At 50.0% G+C, this 26432-nt stretch overlaps 1 protein-coding gene across 6 annotated transcripts in view; it reads left to right on the forward strand.

The window, feature by feature from the left end:
* Positions 1-637: 637 nt before the first annotated feature.
* Positions 638-26432, forward strand: part of GOLGA3 (golgin A3) — a 43194-nt gene continuing 17399 nt past the window's right edge. Inside the window, exons 1-9 of one of the 6 annotated variants that reach the window (XM_074356679.1) lie at positions 638-980; positions 7387-7702; positions 10043-10285; positions 12934-13046; positions 17462-18120; positions 18425-18536; positions 20693-20999; positions 23190-23392; positions 25408-25545. In XM_074356679.1, coding sequence (XP_074212780.1) covers positions 7570-7702; positions 10043-10285; positions 12934-13046; positions 17462-18120; positions 18425-18536; positions 20693-20999; positions 23190-23392; positions 25408-25545 — 1908 coding nt within the window. In that variant the 5' untranslated portion in view covers positions 638-980; positions 7387-7569. Of the gene's footprint in view, positions 981-1034; positions 1569-7386; positions 7703-10042; positions 10286-12933; positions 13047-17461; positions 18121-18424; positions 18537-20692; positions 21000-23189; positions 23393-25407; positions 25546-26432 lie in introns of those variants that run through there. The other 5 variants (XM_074356676.1, XM_074356675.1, XM_074356677.1 and 2 more) reach the window with 5 other exon arrangements.

Below are 26432 nucleotides of genomic sequence, written 5' to 3' on the forward strand. Positions count from 1 at the left end.
GCAATTCCTATCAAAATCCCAGGAAGGACTTTTGTAAACACAGATAGGCTTATTCTATAACTTATATAGAATGACATGGGCCCCAGAATAGCTATAACAATCATGAAAAAGAATAAAGTGGGAGGAATCCTCTACCCATATTGGGGCTTGCTGTAAAGCTACCTCCGTGGAGACTGTGGAATTGGCACAGGGATAGGCATGGAGATCATTGCAACAGAGCAGAGAACCCGGAAACAGCCAACAAGCAGCCAACTGATTTTTGACAAGTGTGCAAAAGCAAGTTAATGGAGGAAGACAGACTTTTATTAACAAACGGTACTAGAACAATTTGATATCCACAGACCAAAAAAAAAAAACCCTTCACCTAAACCTCATGCCCAATGCCAACAATATTTTATTTTTAAGATAAAACATTGCTACGGCTCCAAAGCAGCAGTCACTTTGGTATTGACACCCGAAAGATTAGTAAGGACAGGTGCAAAGGAAAGTTTGGTGCTGAAAGACCCACCCGAGCCAGCGCCCCGCCCCGCCCCCGCGTGCCGCCTAGCCACGCCCCCAAAGAGGTAGGGGCGGGCCCAGGATGGCCACGCCCCACACCCTGAAAGATAGGGCTGGGACCGGAGCCTGGCCACGCCACTTCCGCCGGAAGCTCAGCTGTCTGGCTTCCTGTCGGAGTTGGTCCGGCAAGTCCGGAAGCTGCGTTCCTGCCAAGTGAAGGAGCCCCAAAATCACTTTCTGAAACCCGCCTCGGGCCAGTTGTGAGTGGGCTCGATCCCGACCCTGCTCTCGGCGCAGCCGTGGCCGGAAGGCCGCTGCTGGCTAGCAGAAGAGGACGTTCTCTCTTCCGGAACGGAGGCAGTGCGCACAGGCTGTTTCCGGGGGCCAGACTCCGTCGCGGCGCTGTGCTCCGCCCCTCGCGCGGCCACGTCTCCGCCGGAGCAGCCGGGCCGGGCGTTTGCCGCGGCTTCCGCAGCGCCGGGGTGAGGGTCGCGGGTGGCTCCTGGGCAGAGGCTCAGGCTGGGGCGGTCGCGGGAAGTCGGGGGACCTCGGCGCGGTCTAGGCAGGGGCCGGGTGGTGGGCGAAGGGCGGCAGGGCCTGGGCAGACGCGGAGGGCCGGCCGCGGCTCCGCCTGGAGCGGCAACGCCCCGCGCAAGTCTGGCATCTCGCCGTTGGTAGCCTCCGGGCTTGGAAGCCGACCTGTGCACCTGTTAGCGAAGCTAGCTTCATAAATATACATACATTCGAGCCCTTCCAGGACGCTGTCCACGCGTGTCGGGGAGTGACTTATTCAGAGATGCCCCAGCTGCTCTTGGAGCTGCTGAGAAACAGCTCTTGTCCTTTTGCAGAAGTTCTGTCAAGATGACGTCCTGACATGGTGTCGGTGGTTAGTGTGAAGCCTGGTTTAAAGAATCCGTGTGCTCTTTGCCTCTCCCTCCACCTCGATTCCATCTCAATTCTGGGTGCTTAGACGTGTTTCACCGAGTCAGTGATACTTTACAGCGGGAGTGGGGCCAGACATTGTAACTAGTGCGATACAAGTGTGCAGGTCGGCCTTCATTCAGCAACTGGTGAGTGTCAGTCGTGTGACGGGCACTGTTTATTGTAGGTCCTGGGATACAGGGTTGCAGTCGTGTCAGGGTCCCTGACCTCGCTGGGCTCACGTTCTATGAGGTCACTGCTGAGAGAGTATTGGGCGGTGCTTGGGATGGGTCTCTAGGAAGGCGGGTCCAGGGAGGTGACTTTTGAGCCAAGGTCTCTATGACAAGAAACCAGCTCTGCAAAATTGTGGAATAAGAATGTTTCAGGTAGAATGAGCACCAAATGTGAAGACCCTGAGGGAGGAGTAGGTTTGGTGTTTTTAGGTAGAGAAGTATGGCAAGCGTGTAATGAAAAAGGAAGAAAGTGATGGGGGACAAGGATGCAATGTAGGGAGGGGCTAGATTGTCCACAGCTTCCTAGTTCCTGGTAAGAGGCTTGGATTTTATTGTCAGTGTGATTAAAAACCACTGGGACGTTGTAAGCCATTTACAGGTGACTCATAGATCTTTTTTGCATTTTTAAAATTGACCCTTAACTATTGCAAACATAGCTTTCCTGGAATGATAGCTTTCAGTTACAGTGGACCTTGAATGGCAAGAAAAGGAAATAAAAATCATCTGACATTACTCAGATTCAAAAGTTGCCTTTTTTTTTAGCCAGTTGCCTTAAGCAGCAGTATAATTTTTTAAAGTTTAAGTATAGTTGACTTAACAATATTATATTAGTTTCAGGTGTATAGCATAGTGATTTTTTTTTAATTGATATATAGTCAGTTACAATGTGTCGATTTCTGGTGTATAGCATGTTTGAGTCATACATATACATACATATAATTGTTTTCACATTCTTTTTCATTGTAGGTGACTACAAGATATTGAGTATAGTTTCCTGTGCTATACAGAATATAACTTAGTGATTTGATTTTTTATAGATTACACTCCATACCAAGTTATTATAAAAGACTGGCTGTATTCCCTGTGCTGTTCATGACATCCTTGTAACTTATTTTGTACCTGGTAGTTTGTACCTCTTAGTCCGCCTCACCCCTCTGCCCCTCCCCCTTCCTGTCTCCTCTCTGGTAACCACTAGTTTGTTCTCTGTATCTGTGAGTCAGTTTCTGTTTTGTTGTATTGGTTCATTTGTTTTGTTTTTTAGATTCCACATATAAGTGATAACATACAGTATTTGACTTTGTCTGATTTATTTCACTAAGGATAATACTCTTGAGGGCCATCATGTTGTCGCAAAAGGCAAAATTTCATTTTTTATGGCTTGAGTATTCTGTTGTGCGTGCAGGTGTGTGTGTTTGTATGTATGTGTCTGTATATGTGTGTATATATGTATCTTCCATATCTTCTTTATCCAAGCAGTGTACGTTCTTGAACTTCAGTTGGCTTTTCCCTATCGATGTTGACAAGCAACAGCTGCAGGGAAAATACACCAGCTGCTGCTTATCAAGGGCATGGGACACAGGCTGTGCCTTGCTGCACTTCATCCCAGCACAAATTTTTTATTCTTTTTCTCATCATCCTACTGTATGAGGTCACTGGCTAAGTGTGGTAAAGCATCTGCCCATGATCTCACGGCTGAGGTGACAGAGTCAGGACCTGAAGCCAAGATGCCTGGTGCCTGAGTCTGTGCTTTCCATTCCACCGCTGTACAGACACATGAGGCTTTTGGGGTTTTCATGCTCTGTTGTTTCTAAATGCTGATAGGAACACCTTAAATAAGACAGGGTAGGTGGAGCTGTTAATGTGTACATACCAGATAGGGGAAACCAGAAGTCACATTGGTGCCTGAGATGGTAGTTTCTCCGTCCGAGGTCTCTTGACGTCAGACAGCTGTGAACCTAGAGTCACAAACACTTTTGCCAAGTTCTAAGTGACAGCTTTGCCTCATCTCTTCCCTCTGGGAAACAGCAGAATGCAGGTGGTCAGATGGTACTGTGATCAGATTGATCTCTCTTTTTTTGACCACAAAATAGGGTGCATCTTACTAATAACAGCTTCCTTGTGGTGTGCTCCCAGCTGTCTGACCCTCCTTATCTTGTTTTTGTCCGCAGTCTGAGACAATGAGGCCCTGAACGACTGAGTCATGCTAAGTAAAATTCACATGAGACAGGAGAGGCACAGAATGCCCGTTTATCATGTGTAGGGAGAGCGTCCCTTCAGCAGAGGCCTCTTGTGGTAGTCCGTGAATTCTGTCTCTTGTCTGGCTCTGGGAGGAGCAGCATGTGAATAAGGCCAGTCTTCCGAACCAGTCACAGGCACAGGGTCTTGAATTCTCTAGGCTGCACCATCCATCTCTGGAGTGGTTAGAGCTGCTTGGGAATCAGTAGGCTTCTTGTTTAGCAAGAAATCCAAATAAAGGGAATCAGGTGAATGACGTGTGTGACGGCGTTGGGCTCAGACAGCCTGGTGCATTTCTCTCAGTCTTTGGCCGGCCTTCACCTGCCTTCATCAGTGGGCACCAACATCTTGGCCCTTCAGCCAGTGTCCCTCTTTCCTGCACAGGGTCGGGTGTGGGGTTCTCACTGCAAGCCTTGGGGCCACATTCTCTGCGGCTCCTTGGCTGCCCCTCTGTCCCCCTTTTCGGTTGGCAGTTTCTGATTTCATAGGGAAGTCCAGTCCCGCGGGCCGTCCTGCTCTTCCTTCTCACCCAGGGGACACTGCTTATCTGGGCTGTGGCCATTACACGTCTCTCTCCCAGTTTATAACTCCCAGACGTGTTCTTTGCTCTCCCTTGAACCTTTTATAGTAGAAATAGAGTTTTTCTGTATTTGAAAAGGCATCATGTATTTGAAAAGGCATCTGTATCCTTTGGTTTTGGAACCACTCGGTTGGTTGCTGAGGGGTGGAACTGGGCAGAGGCAAAGATTTGTCGGTAGCCTGCGCTGAGCACCACTCTGCGTAGGGAATGTTCCGGGAAGCGGGGCAGACCTGGAGTGGTGACTTCTGTGCCCTAGGATCTTTTTTAAAATTTTTAATTGAAGTATAGTCAGTTGCAGTGAGTCAGTTTCTGGTGTACAGCAGCGTGTCCCAGTCATGCGTGTTTATACTCGTTTCCATGTTCTTTTCCATTAAAGGTTATTACAAGATATTGAATATAGTTCCCTGTGCTGTACAGCAGACAGCTGCTTTTTACCTATTTTTATATATAGTGGTTAACATTTGTAGATCTCAAACTCTCAAATTTATCCCTTCGCACCCCTTCCCCCCGGTATGCCCAGGGATCTTACAGCTTGGTGGAAGAGATGGGCACAGACAGTCGCAGTATGGTGTGCACGCGGGGGTACCATGATGCCAGGACGGAGTTGGCCAGGTGCCTTACCTGAGGCCCAGAGAAGACTTGACAGCAGTGCCTTTTGGTAGACGCAGAAGGACTGGTAGAAATATGCCTGGCGGTCAAGGGGAACAGGGCACCTGCAACAGAGGGACCAGCTTCTGCCCGGCAAGCACTGACCCGTTAAGTGTTACCCTCTCAGGCATCTTAGGGAGCCTGTGGTGATTTAGACACCCCCCCCCCGCCAAACCCCCACAAGGCAGAAACAGCCATGTCAAAGCACAATGCGAACGTTTCCTTTTGTTAAGGAGCATTTCAGGATGGCCAGCAAGTGCAGTGCATCACGTGCAGGGACGGTGGCTTCCACTTGCCACCACGCTTGTTCCTACAGGACCCCTGAAATCATCTGTCCTGAGGGGTGAGCTGGTAGAGGAGGGGATAGCCTGCCCATCCGTGGGCTGACTGCCTTGCCTTGCTTCTTGGGCACCTTCTGTGCATTATCAGCTTAGCTCCAGCCGCTCCCAGGGAGGGTCGGGATTGTAGCCCAGAGGTGGGCTCCACCAACATTACAGGGTTTTCCTGTGGAGGCGGGACCCTGCGAAATGGTGATTTTCTGAGGGGCCTATGGGATGTACCAGGACAGGCATGGGGCCTCCAAGGGCCCATTTATCTGCCCCTTCCCCACCCGGGAAAGTGTCTCCGTGGATGGAAGAGGTTACTGATTACTGTAGAGACAGAAATGAGGTAGAGAATGTTCGGTTGGCCTCAGGACCTCAGTTCATTTCAGATATTGTTTCAGTCTCCAGATATTTACATGGGTGAGGCACCGTGAGCTGGAGTGGCTCTGGGGCTCTTTGGTTAGCCATGTTGGACTATAGTCACCCAGGTTCTCCCACATTTCAACGGTCCTTTCACATACAAACCCTTAGTGCTAGTTTTACACGAAATAGCAGGCGTTGCCTCTTCACATTCATAACTGCAGTAACCCGTGGTGTTGCTGGCCTGCAGGAAGCCAGCTTGCAGAGAGGGACGTGTTGACGGTCAGCGCTGCTGGCCGCACTTGACTGGGTCCCCAAGAGGGACGCTCCCATCACTAGTCCTTCACCACAGGGCAAACAGGTTACCCCAGGCCCCCGGATGTGCCTGCTCTTGGGTGACAGGGCAGTAGGACTGTCGGAAAACAGTTGCACTGGACTGTTGAGTCAGAGTCAGCTCCCATTTAGGCTGTTTTCCAAAACATCTGTATAGGATTCGTCAGCTGGAGAGGACGGTCCTGTAAATTTCTGTCCTGAAACCTGTGAGACACAGAAGAGTACATAAGATAATATGAAAACTGATCTTTTTTTTTTAAGGAGTTGAATTTTTTTTGACTTGTTTTTTTTTTTAAATTTAATTCCCCTTTCTCTTGTTTCTTTCTTTCTTTTTTTTTTTTTTTTGGTGGGGAAATTTATTTATTTGTGTGTTTTGTTTATTTTTGATGGAGGGACTGGGGATTGAACCCAGGACCTTGTGTATGCTAAGCACGTGCTTTACCACTGAGCTATATGCCTCCGCCCGAAAACTGATCTTAAAGGAAGTAAATGCTGACATTTCTGCACAACGAGTAAGAGCAGCACCTTATCTGTGGGTGAGGAAGTGAGCCGATAGCATCCTCATCCCACTGCAAACGCGATAAACAGTTGCCAAGCTTTGGGCAAAGTTTCGCTCCCTTAAGCTTAGCCTAGCAGGACAGGTGAAAAGATAGCAGATCCTGTGAGAGAGGAAGGGCAGAACCAGTCACCTGCCGTGAGGTGCTTTCTCCGCCCTCCACCCACGTGTCCTGTGTCCTTGTCCCCCGGGCTTCCGCCAATAGCACACGGGCTACCATGTTCCACGCAGTTGCAGCCTCCCTGTTGTCCTCCGCTTGGGAGCTGTGGCCTGGGCACTGTCTCCTCAGGTCTCCTGGGAGAGGAGCTTGCCCTGTGAGCCCTGGCGAGTGCTTGGGCCTGCGTGTCCAGTACAGAAGCCACTGGCCACATGCAGCTATTTACACACAAGTGAGTTACATTTAAGTGAGTAAAAACTCAGTTCCTCAGTCACTCAGGCCTCCCCCCCAGCTGAGTGACCACCTGCGCCTACCCAATTACAGCGCTCATTACAGAGCTGCTTATCCTGGTGGGACTGTCTTCAGCCAGTCCCAGGACAGACGCGCCTTCAGGAACGGGCCCAGATGCGGCCGGCTCAACACTTATCCTCAAAATCCAGGATGTCGGGAGGAGGGTGTAGCTCAGTGGTAGAGCCCGTGCTTAGCATGCACAGGGTCCTGGGTTCAGTCCCCTGTACCTCCACTAAAAAACACATATGTGAAAAAATAAACATAATTACATTCCCTTGAAGAACAGAAATAAATAAAATGCATGTGAAGATATTTTTTAAATAAATGAAATCTAGGATATTGTAGGTGCCCCAGGATTATTTGTTGAATGAAGAGTCTACGTTTATTAAAGAGATGCTAGGTGTGAAGCAAATGCTGGTCTTGGAATAAAAGTCGCATAACACCTTCTTTCTCTTTTTGTCTCCTGCCAGGTATCATGATATTACTTGGTGTGATTTGAAGCCATCTGTGAGACTTTAAATCTTCTCCCGAAAATGGAAAGCCTAGTGCGGTCCATCCCAGGAGCTCTTGGCTGTTGCTGATGGCAGAAAGCAAACTCACTAGTGGTTCACTGGTAGCCCCTGAGTGTCAGCCCAGCCTGTGTCATCCTGGCCATGGAGGGTGCTGGGGCAGTGCAGGATGGCCTGTTGGAGGACAGGTGCAGCAGTGGCACCTCAGCTCGCCCCGAGGCCCCCCCGGATCCCCCAGGCGCCCTGGCGCCTCTGGACCAGTGGGATGAAGCCCAGCGTAAGTCGCCGGTTACTCTGCAGCTGCTGATTTTGCCTTTAAACAGGAGGACGTGGGTCAGCTTGCATTTTGGAGGAAGACTTTGGTGTCTGAGGCCATAGTGAACTTTTTCATTCATTCAGAGTGGGTTCTTTGTAATCAGATGAGTGTTTTTCCTTAGTTGATGCTGCCTTTCAGCTAAGCAGCATTCGTGTTAAATAGAGTGAGAACCAGCCCACGTTCTGCCCCAGCAGGACGGAGCAGCATCATTTGCCCTTAAGGCTTCTGCGGGTCTTCACCGACGCATTATTGTTAACATTCAACCTGTATGTTGGTTGGTTGCCAAAATTTTACTAAGTGGGATCCAGAAATGGTCCACTGGTGGTCTGAGGATTATTGGATCACATTGCATGTTAGCTGGTGGGTTATTCATGCATCAGAAGCACAAGGTGAATTACTCACTCCTGCTCCTTCCTGGTCAGCACCTGCTTGAAAATCAGAGCCTGCGTATGTCTTGATTTACTTGCAGAAATTGCATCCCTGTTTTTGTAAAACAACGCTCAACCACCTGCAAGGGCTTTGCTGATTAGTGCTTCTTAAGTGCCAGGGAGGCCGATGCGGCTTGGCCTGAGACCAAGGGTTCCGCTGTGGGGCAGCTCCTGGGTCTGCCTCTACGAGCCATGAGCCCTCAGGCAAGATCCTGACTTTATCTCAGTCTCACTCTTCTTGAGAAGCGGGAAGGTGAATGGTCCTGCACCTGAGGGCAGCTGGGAGGGCTGCAGGTGCACTCGGGAAGCGCCCAGGACGTGGTGCCAGCCGGGTTTGCGGGTCATCGTTTGTTTATCCACAGTTAGACTTGTGTTTGAAAACAGCCAAGTCTTACTGTTTATTGGGCTTAAAATGCACTGTGATGCTTACAGAATTACTTTGTTATGTGACCAGAAGGTCTAGAGACTCTCCCAGACCTAGAGGCCCGTCAGAAATGGCATTGACCTGATGGACTTGGATCTGAAATGCAGGTCCCCTGCCACCACAAGCCCCAGCAGTGGGGCTGCAGGCCATTTATGTCAGGGCCATGCCCGAGTCTCCTGGCTGCTACGTCTCTGGGGGTGCCCCACTTTTATGCTGGTCTTCCTTTCCATGAGGTGTGACAGTGAGTAGCTGTGCTAGTTGAGAGTCACATTTCAGATGACAGAAACATTTTATTTTATTTTATTTTATTTTATTTTATTTTATTTTATTTTATTTTATTTTATTTTATTATTTTTTAATATTTTTTATTTTATTTTTATTTTATTTTATTTTATTTTATTTTATTTATTTTATTTTATCATTTGGGGAGGGTAATTAGGTCTGTCTGTCTGTCTATCTATTTGTTTTTAATGGAGGGACTGGGGATGGAACCCAGGACCTCGTGCATGCTAAGCACACGCTCTACAACTGAGCTGTACCCTCCCCTCCACCGACAGAAATCCGTGTTAAATTTGCTTGGTCACAAAGGCACTTTTCTGGTTGCGTGCTGGTTACGTCCTGAGATCCAGGTGAGGCTGACCCCTGTGAGAGCTGGGGGCACAGCACCCCTGGGCTCTTGGGCTGCCAACCGGCCCATCAGGGGCAGAGGGAGGGCGCTTTCTTCCTTGTCTCCTTTTGCTGCAAAAACAGGTTTCAGTTAGTGTGTAAACGAGTCCACTTGTAATAGCGTCGGCGGGTGGAACTGAGCTGGGTGTGTGTGGTCACCTACAGCCACCACTGCTGGGCTTGGGTTTCCCCCCACGGGTGCTTGTCCATCAGAAGCACACACCCTGGGTTCCACGCTCAGCTTTGCCGTCATCATTCTGATCAGCTATTCTGACTTTTTGCCTTTAATTTCTGGTTTTGGAGGATAAACGTATTCTTTGAAATGACTTTGGAATCAGTTCCCCGTAAATGTGAGGTGGAGACACGGATTAGCACTGCTGCTAACAGCACCTGTTAAAAACATTGTGAGCCGCATTTTAAGCATCTTATGGTTTTTTTGTGGGTTTTTTTTTTTTGCCATTTTTTAAGAACAGACTTTCATGAGATTTCTTGCTGGTCTTGTTTAAATGAAAAGGAGACATTCCTACTGAAATTCTCCAGCTGTAGTGTGGAGGGTGAGGGCATTCCACAGCTGAGAGTGTCAGGCTCTGTGCAGTTGGGCAGCCTGTCCCACATCACCCGCGCACAGGGGCCGAGGCCCTCTCTTCTCTCAGAGTGGATTGCCAAGGTGTGGAGAGCACTCACATATCTCGACTCTCCTTTGCCCTGTTTTAGCTGTGTGTCTGAAGAATGACCTTACGTAGCTGTTAAAACCATGATGGCCCAGCACATCCTCTTTTCCAGGTGCCAGTGCCACGGTAAACAGAGCTTCGGATGAGGGAGGAAGCCAAGGGGACCCTTGTCCAAACGGGCCAACGCTGCAGTTCCCAGACCCTCTGCCGCCAGTGGGTCCTGATGCCTCTCCAGGTGTGGCTGGTTTCCATGACAACCTAAGGAAGTCTCAGGGGACTAGTGCTGAGGGCAGTGTAAGAAAAGAAGCTTTGCAGTCCCTCAGACTCAGTCTTCCTATGCAAGAAACGCAACTGTGTAAGCATCGTCCCACCTGGCTCTTCCTTGCCCGCCCCCCACCCCCACCCCAGGGCCCCTGGTCCCTCACCGTCCTGCAAGGCACAGGCCCAACGGGCCACCCCATCCCTCTGCTGTTCGCTGTTTTATCGCTGTGGTGGGTCTTGCATTTAACAGACAGCTCCGTTTTAGAGAGAAGTTACCCTTTATCATGGCCTGATACTGACCATGGTGTTTGAGGTCCAGGTTTAAAGGGTCGGTTGTGTGGGGCTTTTGTCACCCTGGATGGTGAGCCAGCAGCCAGTGGGGACTTGATTGCAATGTTTACATGTGAAAGCTTTCTTTTATGAGTTACTGTGATCAACGTTCATTCTGTGCTAGTCACTGGGGACTCAGGTGAATAAGCCAAGAACGGGCAGCCTGGGAGCCCTAGAAACCTCCGGGCCTTTTCCTAGCCCTTAGGATTTCAAACACAGACGTATGCAGTTTTACTTGCTAGGATCGTGTCACACGTGCTGTTTTTATCCCTCGCCCCCACTGTGTCTCCCCTCCCCTCCGGGTCAGCCACAGGCTCACACAACCCTTTACAGGTTACGGGGCCCTCGTCTTGTAAAGCGGGATCGTATGGCTCACATTACTGCACGTTAGCCTCACCTAGCATCGTCGAGTGGGGATCGCCCACGTCATCCGATGCAGCTTCTCTTTTAAGGCTAGTGGGCCCCAAGTGTGGACAGGTCAGGGGTCTGAACCCGTATTGTTGACTATGGGTGTGTATATTTCCATCACGTGTGGTCATGCGGCTGTGGCACTGACACCCTGTGCCAGGCCACAGACGCTGTTTCTTTTCAGTCTTTCCAGTAGGTGTGCCATGAGGCCACCATTGTACTTTCATTTGCAACTTACTCTTCCCTAGACGGTTTGAGCATCTTTTAAAAACATTTTGGCAGGGGGAAGAAATTAAGGTTTGTTTGTTTATTTATTTATTTATTTATTTGCAGAGGTACTGGGGATTGAACGCAGGACCTTGTGCATGCCAGGCACGCACTCTACCACTGAGCTACACCCTTCCCTGAGCATCTCTTTATCTGTTGGCCATTTGGCCATTCTCTCCTGTGAACTGTCTGCATGTGTTGGCCCATTTTTCTTTCAGATTATTTGACTTTTTCTTCACAGGCATTATCTTGTTAGGGCCACAGCATGTTTTACAAATTTCTATAAGCTGAATGTTACTTTGTAAGTCAAGACCTCACGTGAAGGTGAGGGATTTGGGTGCCCCGGCCCCACGTGCCCCCATGGCTCACCTGTCCTACCTGCTGCCCCTCCTGGGAGTGTCCCTCCTCACCCCAGCCCTGAAGCTGTGCCTCTGTTGTTGCATTTGCTGATCCAGGTTCCATGCCAGAGGCGGCAGGCCCCTTGGTTTCCGCCATCTGGACCATTTAAGGTCATGAAAAGCATTAAAGGTCTTTTCAGTGATAAATGCACAAATCAGTAATGACCTTGCTAAATTCCTAGTGAAATTCTTGGCAACTGTTCAGGTTTTAGAGTTTATTTAAAACAACAGCTGCTTGCAGGGAAGGTGTAGCGCAGCGGTAGAGCGCGTGCTTAGCACGCACGAAGTCCTGGGTTCAATCCCCAGTACCTCTGTTAAATAAATAAATAAACCTAATTACCTACCCTCCCCCAAATTTTTTTAATTACAAAAAAAATAAAAACATGAATTTGTATTACTTAAAAATAAATATAACAACAGCTGCTTATCTCCTGGAATCCGCATTCAAAGATGATGCCGCCTTTAAAGTGGTTAGATGATGACATTTCTCCATTCTCAGCTGCACCCTGGTGGTCGTGTCCATACTCGCCCTGCTGTGTGCGAAGGCAGCCTGTGCTGGTTACGCCTGTCACTCACTGATCAGCCCTTTTATTACCCCAAATAAAAGGCTTGGTTTTAGGTGTTTTAAATTCTGTTATTAGCCCGAAAGTTGTGGAGATAGCTCCCCTCCTGTCCTGGAGCACAGCCCAGGCCTCTGAGGGCTGCCTCCTCGGCCTTTGCTCCACGGGGAGTCCTGAAGGTGTCCCTGAACAGTTTTAGTCCTTCCTGAGGAATGTCTGAGCATGGCTTGTACGTGCTCTCTTGATTTTACAAAACCCTAGTGTGACTCACTGTTGCAGGAGTTGGATGAGCCGTGGGTCAGGTGACATCCCAGTCTCACAGCAGAGAGAAGGCAGGTGTGGCAGGCGTGTGCCTTCCCCACCATTGGCTGTAATTCTGTCTCATGTTCGTCCGGGATGGCAGGGAGAGGTTGGGGACGTGGTGTGAGCCTGAGCCCGCTTACCGAGGCACACACTTCAGACCCAGGTCCTTCGTTGCTGCAGGGCACAAGTGGCCGGTGTCCCGCTTTCCCAGCTGGGTGCCCGTGGGAAGTGACGTGCTTGTAGTGCGAGCACAGCCCCTGTGCTTGGCCGGTGGGGCTTCTACCAGGTGGGGCCCGTGTCCAAGGCACACAGTTTTCTGTCCATCTGGAAAAGTCCTTGCAAACTGGACAGCTGTGTGTGGTTTAGATGCTAAATCATATTGGTAATAAAACACACAACAGCCAAGCTGCTGTGCTGATTTGTCCTCTGCGCCCTGGTGCATGATGAGTTTCTTAATGGCCTTTTCCCCCCAACAGGCTCCACAGAGGCTTCTCTGCCCCTGGAGAAGGAGGAGCAGGTCCGACTTCAGGCTCGGAAACGGCTGGAAGAGCAGCTCAAACAGTACAGAGTGAAGCACCAGCAGGAAAGGGTGAGTCTCCTCCCCAGCGAGCTGCTGGAGAACCTGATGTGTGAAAACAGTAGTTGGCCACACGAAACTCCCGGATCTGCTGTTATTTCTCTCTTCTCGGGAGGGCTTGTGTGCTTCTTGGGAAAGATCCTTCTCACATGGTTCCCACCCTTTGGGGAGATTCCACAGGGTTCCCACCCCGCCTGGTCCTTCTTCCCTTGAAACAAGCGTAGTTTATTTATAAGTCTCCCGTGGGAAAAGCAGAGACAGCAAATACTTGGGTGTAGCTGCTCTCAGTCCTCGAGCAGCCAGTCCGAGGTTTCCTTTATTGAGTGAGCGCTACAGTTTCTACTGGGCGCTGCTGAACAGCGTTGGAACACACGCCAGGTGACACACTCTGCTAAGTGTGTCCACAGGCAAGGCTGAAGTCAGTGTTCTTCATAAAACTCATTGGGTCACTAGTGCATGCAGTCTTCTAAAGCACATCAAAGAGGGGGAGGTAGGGCTCAGTGGTAAAGCACGTGCGCAGCGTGCACGAGGTCCTGGCTGTACACCCCAGTCCCCCCATTAAAAATCAATCAATCAAACAAACAAACCTAATTCCTCCCCTCCTCCCAAAAAAAGGAAAAAATAAAAATCCTGGATTAAAAATAATCACATCAAGTGACTCTAGGAAAGGGAGGTATTGCTGTTCATTCAACTTTTCCGTGGGCTTGGAAGTTTTCAAATGATTTAAAGCTAAGCTTACTTTAAAAAAAAATGCCCTCAGTGAATGATCTAGAGTGAAAAGCCCTCATCAGGGCTGGCCGCTGGTTTTCCCAAGAGAGAACCTTGGCTTTGCAGGTGTCACTGCTCTGGAGGCCACGTAAACGGACGCTCAGCTGACAGAGGGCCCCGCCTGGTCTGGGGCTCTAGGGGTCTGTCCCTGTGGCCTGCCGGGAAAAGTCACAACGATGGTCAGTGGTCAGTGATGACGTGCGCCAGGCCCTGGGTTACATTCCCCCTGGACTTGCTCCTGAGGCTGGATGGGCAAGGAACATCCAGACGTCGCTCAGCAGTGAAGTGCAGAGCTGAGATACAGACCTGCCGGTGTCTGTCTGCGTGCCGAGACCCGTCCGCTGCCTGCTTCCCAGAGCCTTGCAATGGAAGTCCCAAGCTCTGCTGGGTCATCCAACATCGATCAGTTGTGCACTTCAACATCATTTCCCATCTTTAAACATCGTGTGTGTGTGTATATACACACATATATGTAAACAGTCTTAGGCTCAGTAAAATAACTTCTCTCAAACTGCTGCACTCATCACACCCCTTCTGCCCAACCTGACAGGCCCTCTTGCCCCACCGCCCCCACACTGAGGGAGGCAGGCCCAGCTGCCAGGTACTCTGGACACCCTCGGGGCAGGGCCTGCCAAGGCCAAGTGCAGCCTGGGAGGTGTCATCCTCGTGCAGACCAGCGTCTGCAGGGCAGGTGTCAATGCCGCCACAACCTGGGGGAGCTCAGAGCTGAAGTGACCGCCGGAGTCAGCGGTGCCAGCAGCCGAGCTGGGATGTGAACCTGCCTGTCTGAGCACAGAGCTGTGCCCCCTCTGCTGTGATCGTGACCAGTCAGTGCGCCTGGTGACTTATGGACTAATCTGTATTAGATTGACGAGTGAGGATTTCTTTAAGAGTATAGTTAATTCAAAATCTGGTTGTTTTTTTTTTAATTGTATTTTTTTTCCATGGGGTGCGGAGGTAATTAGGTTTATTTATTTTTAATGGAGGCCCTGGGGATTGAACCTAGGACCTCATGCATGCTAAACATATGCTCTACCCTCCCCCCAGTTCAAAATCTGTTGATAGAACTCATTATAATGGTTGGTCCATGTGAAAAGACTCATAATCATCTCATAAGGTGTTTGATAAAATTCAGAATTCTTGATTCAAGAAATACGAAGCAAGCGCACGAAAACAAACTAGGAGTAGAAGGGTCTTTCTTTAGGACTGTTTCCTTAGCACGAGGAATGTACTGCAGACCTCATGTCTGAATGATACAGACGCAGAGTACAAGTGCCCCCGTGTTTGTAGCCTCGTACGTACTCTGAGAACAGCTCTGCGTGTGCTGTCACGTTAGGGCATGATGATTTGTATGCAGGACAAGCACCCCGTCTGCCCTGTCCTTTTTTTTTTAATTGAAGTATAGTCAGTTACAGTGTGTCAGTTTCTAGGTGTCCCAGTCATGTGTATACATGTGTGGATTCGTTTTCATATTGTCACTAACCATCTGCACTGTTCTTCATATGACCTTTGTCACTGACCTGTCCTGAACGCCTTTTCCATCAGCACAGAGACTGACCTCATCCTCTGTAACCATGTGTGGACCAGCATTGCAGTAACCAACACACAGTGACCGGCATTTAGGCTGTTTCTAATTTTTTGAAATTGCAAACAGTGCCACAGTGAACGTTTTGTGTCTTGGTGTACTTCTGTGGGTAAATCCTTCACCATCAAATTCTTGAGTTAAAAGATCTTACGTATTTGTCAGTTGATACATGCCACCCTCCAAATAGGCTAGACCGGTTTACGTTCTGGTGAGCAGCGTGTAAGACTGTTAGCTTTCTCATCCTTGGTAGCGTGAGAAGCAACAGAATTGAATTTTTGTCCCCGAGTAGGTGGAAAAAACAGTACTTCCTAACAGTAGGCGCTCTTTACATATTGGCTGTCTGGGTGTCTGTCAGCCCTTGTCCGCTTTCCTCTTGGTTATCTTTTTACTGCGTAGGTGCTATACACAAGGAAGTGATCCTTTTTCAGTCTTTGTTGCAAATAATTTTTTTCTCAGTTTGCCATATCTTTTGATTTCTGGCATTTTTCCCCCTATTTTTTAATTTATTATTCATTTATTTTCTGCTGTCTGTCTGTCTTTCTTTCTTTCTTGTATATTTTTTTGCTGCACATCGATTTTGAATGTTTCAAAGTTTTCAGTCTTTGCTGTTACTTCTTTGGGGGTTCATGTCGTATTGAAGAGGATCTCCCTGCTTGAAGGCTGTGAATGAATTCACTAGTGTTTTCTCGTTGTACTAAAAGTAAGAGATGGTATAAAAAGTAAAGAGTTGTGTTTTTCCTACATGAAGCTAACTGGACAGAGGCGGGAGGTGGGAACGAGCCTCTGTGGGCAGCTGGTCGGTTCTCTCAGGCTGCTTGCTGCGTCGTCTGTCGTTTCCCCGCTGGTCGGAACGCTGCCTTACTGCGGTGCTTCTTAAACGTCTGCGGCCCTGCCTGCCCTTGGGCTGGGTTCTGGGCTGTGTTGTGTGTCTCCCCCGCCTGCGGCTTTTCTGATTCTCAGTGGATCCCCTTAGGCAGCCTTACCGTGTGCGCTAGCGTCTGGGAGGCCCTGTCCCTCCGCCGCCGCATCCCCCCCCCCCCCCCCCCCGTGCTCCTTCTCGCTCTTGCGCGTTTATCCTTCTTGTTGCACCTCAGCATCATTTCGAGACACTCACCCCCCGGCCCCTTTGGAACTGCATCGACTTTGTAGAATAACACAGAGCTGAACGTGAATCTGTGAGGGAGAGTCACTTGATTCAGCGCCACGAGGCACCGCCTTCCTTCCTCCCCAGCCTCGTTCAAGCCCACCTGGGAAGTTCTAGCCAACAGGATGTAAGAAAAAGAAATGAGAGATACAAATACTGAGAAAGAGGAAAAATATTATTATTTGCAGGTGTTGGTGACGCTTTGGAAAACCTCTAAAGGATCAACTGAAAATTTGCTATTATTATAAATTTATAAAGATATTATAAAACATTAAAATAATTGAGGGCTGAAAATTGTCAGTTTAAAATACAAATATGAAAAATCAATAGTTATCCTCATAACAAGTTACATCATGAGTGGAAGACAGTAATATTTATACTATCAACAAAATGATAAAATATCTAAGTAGTGCATTAAAATTGTAACAAAAATGGTGTAGAATCTAGACAAGCACTACCTAGCTTCCTTGTTTGAGGCGCCTGCAAGCAGGTATGAGTAAATGCCGGGAAACAGCTCGTTACCCCTACGTAATTGTGAATTTAAGGTAGTTCTAATTCAGCAAGACTTTTTTAACTTGAAGAAAATTTTTTTCTTTTTCTTTTTTTTATGAAAAGTAGAAATATGGGAGAATAGCCAGGAAAATTTTATAAAGGAGGCATGATGAGGAAGGCATTGCTCTATTAATAGATGTTTTAAAATGGTATCAGGTCAGAGTCAGGAAAGGTGTGTGCTCAGACCGTCACTGGGACTCCACCTGGAGGCAGTGAGGTCATGAAGGATTCAAGGCCTGGGCGGGGTTGCCGTGGTGAGGGCACGGGGTGGGAGGGCGCACTCTGTTTATATGATTGGTGTGGCCTTTCTGGCTGGTAATTTCGAAATGCTGCTTGTCAATTTTAAACGTAATTATTGTACTTCTGTTTCCTTTTCAGTCAGTTCAGCCTGTAACTAAAACAAGACTTTTCAGCACACTTGATCCTGAACTCATGTTGAACCCTGAAACCTTACCAAGGGCCAGTGCCGTGGCTATGACAAAAGAATATTCCTTCCTGCGCACCAGTGTCCCCCGGGGGCCGAAGGTGGGCAGCTTAGGGCTCTTGGCACATCCTAAGGAGAAAAAAAGTGCCAAATCAAGCAAAATTCGGTCTCTGGCTGATTACAGAACTGAAGATTCAGACAGTCGGAATTCTGGTGGAGATGTCCCAGCTGCAGACTCTGCCAGGGGTTCCCTGAAGCAGAACCGAAGCAGCGGGGCATCTGTGGTGTCCGAGATCAGCCTGAGCCCCGAGGCAGACAACCGCCTGGAGGAGGCGGCCCTGACGGGGGACAACGCATCTGAGGCAGACGGGAATGAGAGCGACAGCTCCTCCTGCAGCGGCGCCTCCGCCCTGGGGGCACTCGGCCGCCTGGGGCGCAGCGCAGGTGCGCGCGGGGCCCCCTACGTGGTCCACGGCCAGGAGATTGCTGCCAGCGCCCTGGGCCAGTTCCCCTCCATCGCGGACGTCCTCCAGGCTGCAGCCGCCGAGCACCAAGACCGGAGGCAGGAGGTCAACGGGGAGACACGCAGCCGCACCGACAGCCTCGGCAGCAGGTGGGCGCCGCCCGCACCGCCCCTGGCCACCGGGCCTCCGCCCTCGCCTTTAATGTTTCATGTACACAGGACCCCGCTGCTTTGTGAGAAACAGAGTTTGACCTAATGTGTCACCATCTGCAGTGTTAAAAGAGCCTGTCTTCCAGGATGTGTGCAGACCTGCCTCTAAATCTTTTTACTTGTTTTCTTTTTAATAATCGGGGGAGGGGAGCAGAGGGTGTGGAATCTGGAAGGCGTAGACAAATGTTCAGGGGAGAGAACAGTCACATCCCCACCCCCTGATCCCTCGTGCCTTTTCTTCCAGTGCATCCATGGAAAGCTCTGTGGCTGAAACGCAAGATGAAATGTTGCAGGTTCTTAAGGAAAAGATGAGACTTGAAGGACAGCTGGAAGCTTTATCGTTAGAGGCTAGTCAGGTAACGGACATTTGATGGGTGTGTGTGACTGTCCCACGTCTTTGAAAATAGCGTGCCACTCCGGGTGGCCGGGGCCAGAGCTTTCCACGTGCCTGTAGGAAGGCGCTGTATCAGAGCAGTGGCCGCAGCCAAGCCTCCCATGTCCTCACCTTTTGTCTGCTAGGTTTGTCAGCCCCAGAGGAGTTGGTGCCGGTTTCCCGCTCTGACTGCGCATGGTTCCGTTTCTCCGTGTCTCTCTCTCAGGATCTGCCTGGAATAGTTCCTAGCTGAGCTGTTAGACACCTAGTAATCCATACAGTTAAATCTTTTTGGTGGATTTCACCTGTTTCTTGCCTGGTACAATTGCCATACTTTTTTTATTTTTTAAAGAAAAAAAAATTTTAAACAGTTTTTTGGCAGGGGAGGTAATTAGGCTTATTTGTTTATTTATTTTTAACAGATGTGCTGGGGATTGCACCCAGGACCTGGTGCGTGCTAAGCAGGAGCTCTACCCTCCCTCCCCCACCCCTTTTTTCTTTTTATAATAGGAGTTTTGCTTTCTCTGGTTAGCATACACCTGAAAAATCATTTTCCATCCCTTAACTTTCAGTTTTCCCATCCGCAGTTAGAGTAAATCAGTTCAGTTGCCTTTGACTTCCCACATCTGGCATGGAGAACAGGAGACGGCCCAGGGCACAGCAAGGCAGAGGCAGCAAGGGTGTTCCTTTGTTGGGCCGGGGAGGGGAGCCGCTCTCACCCACAAGAGCTTGCTCTGCTCAGTGTGCTCCTCGTGTTTGTTGTGGCTTTTTCTGTGCACTCAGTCCTGGGACACAGACCCCTGACTCCACATACATAGAACTCCCGACTGAAGAGGTGACAACTGAGGTGTCAAGGTGCACTTTGGTTGTACATTATTTTCACTTTCTGTCCTCCTTTAGAATGTGACCTCGTCAAATGCATTTCCACTTTGTCTACATTTGATCCCCGAACAATCTAAGAACCTGAGTGTGCTCTTTATTTAGGTGGTTTGTTTTTTTTTTTTTAATTGAAGTATAGTCAGTTACAGTGTGTCAGTTTCTGGTGTGTAGCATCATGTCCCAGTCGTGCATATACATACATAGATGCATTTTCATATTCCTTTTCATTAAAGGTTATTAAAGATATTGAATGTAGTTCCCTGTGCTATACAGAAGATTGGTTTTTTATCTATTTTTATATATAGTGGTGAACATTTGCAGTCTCAAACTCCCAGATTTATCCCTTCCTTCTCTTTCCCCTGGTAACCATAAGATTGTTTACTGTATCTGCGAGTCTGTTTCTGTTTCGTAGATAAGTCCATTAGTGTCCTTTTTTTTCTTTTCTTTTCTTTTTAAGATTCCATGTATGAGTGGTATCATATGGTATTTTTCTTTGTTTTTCTGGCTTCACTTAGAATGATGTTCTCCACGTCCGTCCATGTTGCTGCAAATGGCATTTCACTCTTTTTTATGGCTGAGTAGTATTCCATTGTCTAAACATACCGCAGCTTCTGTATCCAGCCATCTGTCCATGGACATTTAGGTGCTACCACGTCTTGGCTGTTGTAAATAGTTGAGGGTACTTTTGCTTTACTTTCTTATCCTCTTGGGATTTGATTTGCTCTTCACTTGCATCTAAACCAGGATCTTTGTGGATTGGTAAGGGTGCCAAACTTTCTGGCATTTCTATGAAGATACTAATTTACTCTTAGTGGAAAAATCTTAACCGCATTGCATTGGCTCAGTTCACGTGTTTTCTTTGGGTTTTTGTTATTCTGTGTGTTGAGTTTGTTGCTTGTCTTTACGAGGTTGGTTTTCTCCTGATGGGTGTCGATGAGCGACATTCTGCCACTCTCTGCATTTTGGAATTGCTCTGCAGACCCCAGTAGGCTGACTGTAGGGTGGGTGGTGGCCCTGCCCTTTGCAGATTCTTTAGTGACCCCTCCTGCCTCCTGGGCCTGTGTGGAGAAACCCCGTCTCTTGGGATGACTGTCTTGCTGGAGCGACTGCATATTTTGGAAATCATGGTGCTTTCCTGCAAAGTCCACCTGTCAGACACCTTTCTTTGTCTCCCTGGCTGTGTTTTGGCCTGCGTGAAAAGCGAGGTGGAAGTGACTTACTTTTCTGGAAGTCAGTGTGGCTCTTTGGGGATCTTTCCAGGCACTTAAAGAGAAGGCAGAGCTGCAGGCACAGCTTGCTGCCCTGAGCACGAGGCTCCAGGCACAGGTGGAGTTCAGCCACAGCAGCCAGCAGAGGCAGGACTCACTCAGCTCGGAGGTTGACACCTTAAAGCAGTCTTGCTGGGACCTAGAGCAGGCAATGACCGACCTGCAGAACATGCTGGAAGCCAAGAATGCCAGCCTGGCATCCTCCAACAGCGACCTGCAGGTGGCAGAGGAGCAGTACCAAAGACTGATGGCCAAAGTGGAGGAGATGCAGAGAAGCATCCTCAGCAAGGACAACACAGGTGCGTGGTCCTGCGTCTGCCTCTGTCCTCGGTCCCGTTCGGGGGCCTGGGGGCTGTGGCCTGGGGTGGGTGCATCACTCTGCACTGGGGACTGAGCTCTTGTCATGTCTTGTCGTAGGGGCTTGTAGTCCCTTCCGATTCATACATGATGTGGCCACTTGCCTTGTTTTTGGTTGCGCTCCTGGAATTCTGCCTGGTTTTGCACGCACGTCAAGGGGATGCCATGGGTCTTAGAGCTGGATGGTCAGTAGTAATCATTCCCCCTCGTCCTGCCTTCCCAGGCCATTGTTGTTTGGGGGCTGGAGCTCCTGCTTATGCCACAGAATTGCAAATGCTATTTAAAATATTTAAAGCAACACTTAGACTGTGGACTTTATTTTTCCTCACATAAGTTCAGATTTGGGGTCTAGCTGGACCCCTGTGGGAACCACCCCTGGAATGGTAGACCACTGGAACAGGGGAGTCAGGGAACCTGGTGGCAGGCCAAGCACGGAGAACCTATGTGGCCCTCCCCTCACGCCTGCTTCTTATCCTGGGGACACGTGCTCCACCCCTAGAGTCCATGCTCTGCACCTGGCCGGGTCGTCTGCAGGCTCATGGTGTCTCAGTGTCCGCTGACGGGAGGGGGGAGGTTGGGGAGTCGGGGTGGGGAGAGTCAAGGTGGGAGCCCGGGGGTGTACAGTCAGCCCAGGCCCTGCTCCCCCAGTGCAGGCTGGACAGGCGACAGTCTTGTCCCAGAGCTCTGGGTGTCTGGGAGGTGAGAGCGGTGCAGCGGGGCTGCTGTGAAGACCTGCATCTGCCAGTGTGGAGTCTCGACTGGGAGGCTGGTGAGACTGGCTTTCAGATCTGATGACGTGAAAGTCGCAAACTGTCACAGGAGCTTTATCCTGATACCAGGAGGAGAAAGGGCCAGTGGGAAATAAAGCAGCCAGTCATTTTTAGTCTCTGGGCATTTTACAATGCCTAGTCCCTTAAGAAAGTGATAAAAGCAGGAAGAGCTGACCTCCAGAATCACTGGGTCGCTCTGGGTGGCCAGACCTGGCCTGACCAGAGCCCAGCAGGCAGCAGTGCGGGCTTCAATGAGCACGGGGTGAGCCTCCCCCTGCCTCATGCAAGGGGCCTGCCCCGTGGTGGACGGGGGTGCAGGCTGATGTCGAGTCCCACCACTCTGAACCCTGAGCCACAGCTGTCCCCAAGAATTTCGGAGCAGGGGTCGGGGTTCCTATGGTGTTTGTTTTGTTTTGTTTTATATCTTTGGAAACTGTCATCAGACTTGTAAATGCTTTCTTCAGTATTTGGTGCAATTCTCTCTTTCAGTCTTTGGTTCTGTTTGCACCGTGATTTGGGTTGTCTGAGATCTCCGGTCTCCTCCCCCTTCCCCCCCCCCCTTCATCAGTGCTAAACGTTGATTGTAGCAGCCAACCAGCGGGTTCTAGTGCCGAGTTAGCAACAGGATTCCATTCCTGAGTTTGTGGATGCTTCGTGGATGCCTTCAGGCCAAAGGCTAGAGCCACAGGCCACACCCGGCAGTGGTGTGGCCGATCTTCATGTTTGCAGATTCCCTAATGTACTTGACTCCCCAGGTCAGTACAGCTCCTTCAGGGTCTCGGGCACACAGTGCGGAGCAGGGAAGGGCTGGAGTCGCCTGATGTGTGAGGCTCAGCCTTCGCGGTGCAGCGCCTGCACCACAGATGCGTGCCCTTTCGTGGTCTACTTAGTGCCACATTTTCTGCATTTGTGTGCTTTTGGGGGTCATTTTGCTCTTTACAACTAACCCCAAACACCACCTGGTGCTCCTAAGTGCAGGAAGGCTGTGATGTGCTTTTTGGAGAAAAATACACACGTTAGTTTGGCTTTGCTCAGGCACAAGTTGCAGTGCTGTCAGCTGTCGGTTCGGTGTTACTGAACTGACAGGAAGTCAGGTGTCTTCCTTAAACAGAAACACAGTAAAACAAGGTTATGTATCGATCGTATGTGATGAAACGTGGCCAGAACCTAACCCCGTGTTTCCCCCAGGACCTGTGGGTCGGTCCTCACTGTTGCATGCCCCTGCGACTTTGCAGAACGTCGCTCCTGTGACCGAGAAGGCTTAGTGTGTTTCTTGCTCTGACTTTGACCGGAATGTCGGTGCAGGCTCTGGCTCTCCTGGCTGGTGCAGGTGGTCCGAGCAGCTGTGCTTCTTGCTTTCAGTGCACGACCTGCGACAACAGATGACAGCCTTACAGAGCCAGCTGCAGCAGGTGCAACTGGAGCGCACAGCGCTGGCCAGCAAGCTGAAGGCGTCCCAGGCCGAAATCTCGTCTCTGCAGAGTGTCCGGCAGTGGTACCAGCAGCAGCTTGCCCTGGCCCAGGAGGCCCGGGTCAGACTGCAGGGCGAGATGGCCCACATCCAGGTAGGGCCCCTGACGCGGCTGGTCGCGTCTCCTGTGGAGCAGTTTTCCCTACATTGGTTTTAGATTTCACAGGGTGTTTTCAAAATCCTCTAACTACCTGTCTAGCCCATACCCTGTCCTGTCTAGTGCCCGCCTTCCGTGACCAGCTGACCCAGGGAGTTTTACAGCCTCCGCTAGAGCATTTTTAACTCTCAGCCCCCTCCCCCGGGGCCTCCTGCATGCAGAACATCTCACCACCTCCTTGGAGGGCACCTTCCATCATTTGAACCCTGCTGTCATATCGACATCTGCCTGGGTCTCAAGACTCCCATTCACGGGCTCCTCTGCCTCCTGGGACGCATCCCTCCTGTGCACGGAGCACAGCACACATTACCTTCCCGGTGGAGCTGCTCCTTCCTCCAGCTGCTTGACCCCCAGAGCTTTCCAGAGAACACTCATTTCCTCCGTTTCGGGGGAGACGTTTTCCTCTCCTTTCCATTTTATCCGGGTGCAAGTGCGTTGGCCCCTGATTGAGTGTGAGTGAGAGCAGGGGCCAGTCCAGGTCTGCAGGGTGACCAGAGCCGCAGCGTGCTCTGGAGACATTCAGGAGCGGTGGGCAAGTTGCTCCACAGCGTTTTGCTCCAGCTCTCAGTGCTTTGGACTAATAGGACCAATCCTGAGGGTGCTGATGGTGCCTCAGTCAGCATGTCTTCTTTTTGAATTGTGCTGTGAGTTTTATTCCCCCACCCTTTTTTTTCCCCCAGGTAAAATATTGTAGATTAATTAAAACTTGATTTCTCAAGTAGAGGATGGAAAGTACTAACCCCATCAAATACTCTTTTTTCAAAAAATCTTAAGTCTACAAATACACAAAATAGAAGGGTTTTTTTTAAATTAATTTTTTTAAGCTAGGGGAGGATAATTGGGTTTGTTTGTTTGTTTGTTTATTTTAATTTATTTTTTCAGTGGAGGCACTGGGGATAGAACCCAGGATCTCGTGCATGCTAAGAGGGCACTCTACCACTGAGCTACACCCTCCCCCCAAGAAGTTTTAAAAAATGTATATATATTTTTAAGCATGCATACAAATGCTTGTAGAGATAAGCATTTGTTCTGTTTACAGTGTGCTTAGAAATAGACCATCGCAAGTCAATGCAATTTTGAAGTTATGCATTTATTTGAGGCATAAAATACTTAAAGAAGCCAGATTTATGTGTCCTAACGTAAGTCAGAAGTGGAATTTGGAAGACAAAAGTAGAGACAGAGTCCAAGAGAGTGGCAGCGTGAGGACCATACCTGCTTTTGTCAAATGCCTCTGGCACCCAGGTTCAGCGTTCGTTAGTTGGCGTTCGTAATTTTCGCCCTCTTTTCCCATAACATGGAAGTGTCCTGGGACCGTCCAGGTGGGAGGAGAATGCAAGGTAGTCTGTTCATTTGTTGCCTTGAAGTAAAACCCCGACAGACAGCGCCTGACTTTGCTCTGGGCGGCTTCCCCTGAAACCCCAGTGCTCACAACTTCCAGTTGTATCTGGCACCTGCAGGTCCAGGAGCGTTCATGTTGGCTCTGGAAGGGGTGTGCTCGAGGTCTGAGATGGCCGGGCTGGATAGCCAGTGCCACTTCCTGGAAGTGGCCAGGTTCAGCCTGGCACTGAGCAGGCAGGGCCTGAAATGTGTCTGGCTGTAGGTGGTCCGTTCATTGGGTGGGCAGATTCCAGCCCTGGCTGTCCCTGCCGTCCAGATGAGGCCTCCCACCTTCAGGGCTCAGAGGTGCACCTTTGATGGGAGCGTTTGTGTAGGCCTTCAGGGTGAAGAGCACTCACTTCTGGGCTGTTGGCCAGCCCCTCTTAGGCACACAGAACCTAGAGAAGCTGCGAGGGTGGGCAGTGAGGCCCTGCGTGGAGGGGTCCTGGGGAGTGGCCCTCCTGGGGACCGGCACTGTTACAGTGACCCTCACCCTCGTGGCCTCAGAGACTGGCTGTCTGTACTTGGTGCTTGGCACCTTGCACCTTTCTACCTTGTGGTGTTTTTCTTTAAAGGTTGGACAGATGACCCAGGCGGGCCTCCTGGAGCACCTGAAACTGGAGAATGTGTCCCTGTCCCACCAGCTGACGGAGACCCAGCAGAAGTCCATCAAGGAGAAGGAGCGTATTGCCGCCCAGCTCCAGGGCATCGAGGTGGGTGCTGCTCTGGGGCGGCCGCACTGTGTTGGGGTTTGGGCCCCGGCTCCAGGGCATCGAGGTGGGTGCTGCTCCTGGGGTGGCTGTATGGCTGCGTTGTTTGGGGTTTGGGCTTCTTTTTGGTGACAGTGAGCCAGGTTAAGAAACCATACCAACACGTCCACATACGCAGCAACGTGAATACTGTACACACACGTACATGTGTCTCAGAATACTCTCCTGAGCCACCTGCAGTGATGTCAGGCATGGGGATTCTGTTCCTCGCATTTGCTGTACACTCATCCCCTCCCTCATGTCTGAGTTGTCAGGGTAATTTGGGACTCATCTGTGGGCCACTGTGTGCCTGGGCAGCGAGCGGGTGAGGAGGGAGGAGTTTAGTACATCATATGTCTGAGACCACCTCAGAGCCTGCCTGGTCCCAGCGCCCAGCCTGCACCACCATTCTGCCCTCCGACAGCCAGGGGACGGGTCAGGACCATGTCCAGCTGCCTCCGTGAATTATTTTCTGAGTAGTGAGGCAGTTGTGTGCTGAGAACGTCACTGGCCTTTCCCAGTCACATGGAAGGTTGGCGTCCTGTGACTGCTGTGGTCGCCCACCTCCTCACTTCTCTGCCCCTCCCCTTTGTCCGTGCAGATGACATGGATGATCAGAGAGAATCCTTGAGTCAAACATACACTTCAAGGGCTCAGTGTCAAAGAACTGGAACGATTTTAAGTTCTAATCTGATGTTTTTTTCCTTAAGAAAACACCTAGATTGGGTCTTATCTACCTAGTCAGGTCCCAAGGCCCCTGGGTTCCCATTTCACCAAGAGGCATCGAGAAGTAATCTTGTGAAAGAGAATGTGCCGTGTCCCACACCCCAGCGGGGCTGCGACCTGTCCTC

Source organism: Camelus bactrianus, chromosome 32 (assembly GCF_048773025.1).
Source record: "Camelus bactrianus isolate YW-2024 breed Bactrian camel chromosome 32, ASM4877302v1, whole genome shotgun sequence".
In the NCBI taxonomy this organism is placed as follows: Eukaryota; Metazoa; Chordata; class Mammalia; order Artiodactyla; family Camelidae; genus Camelus; species Camelus bactrianus.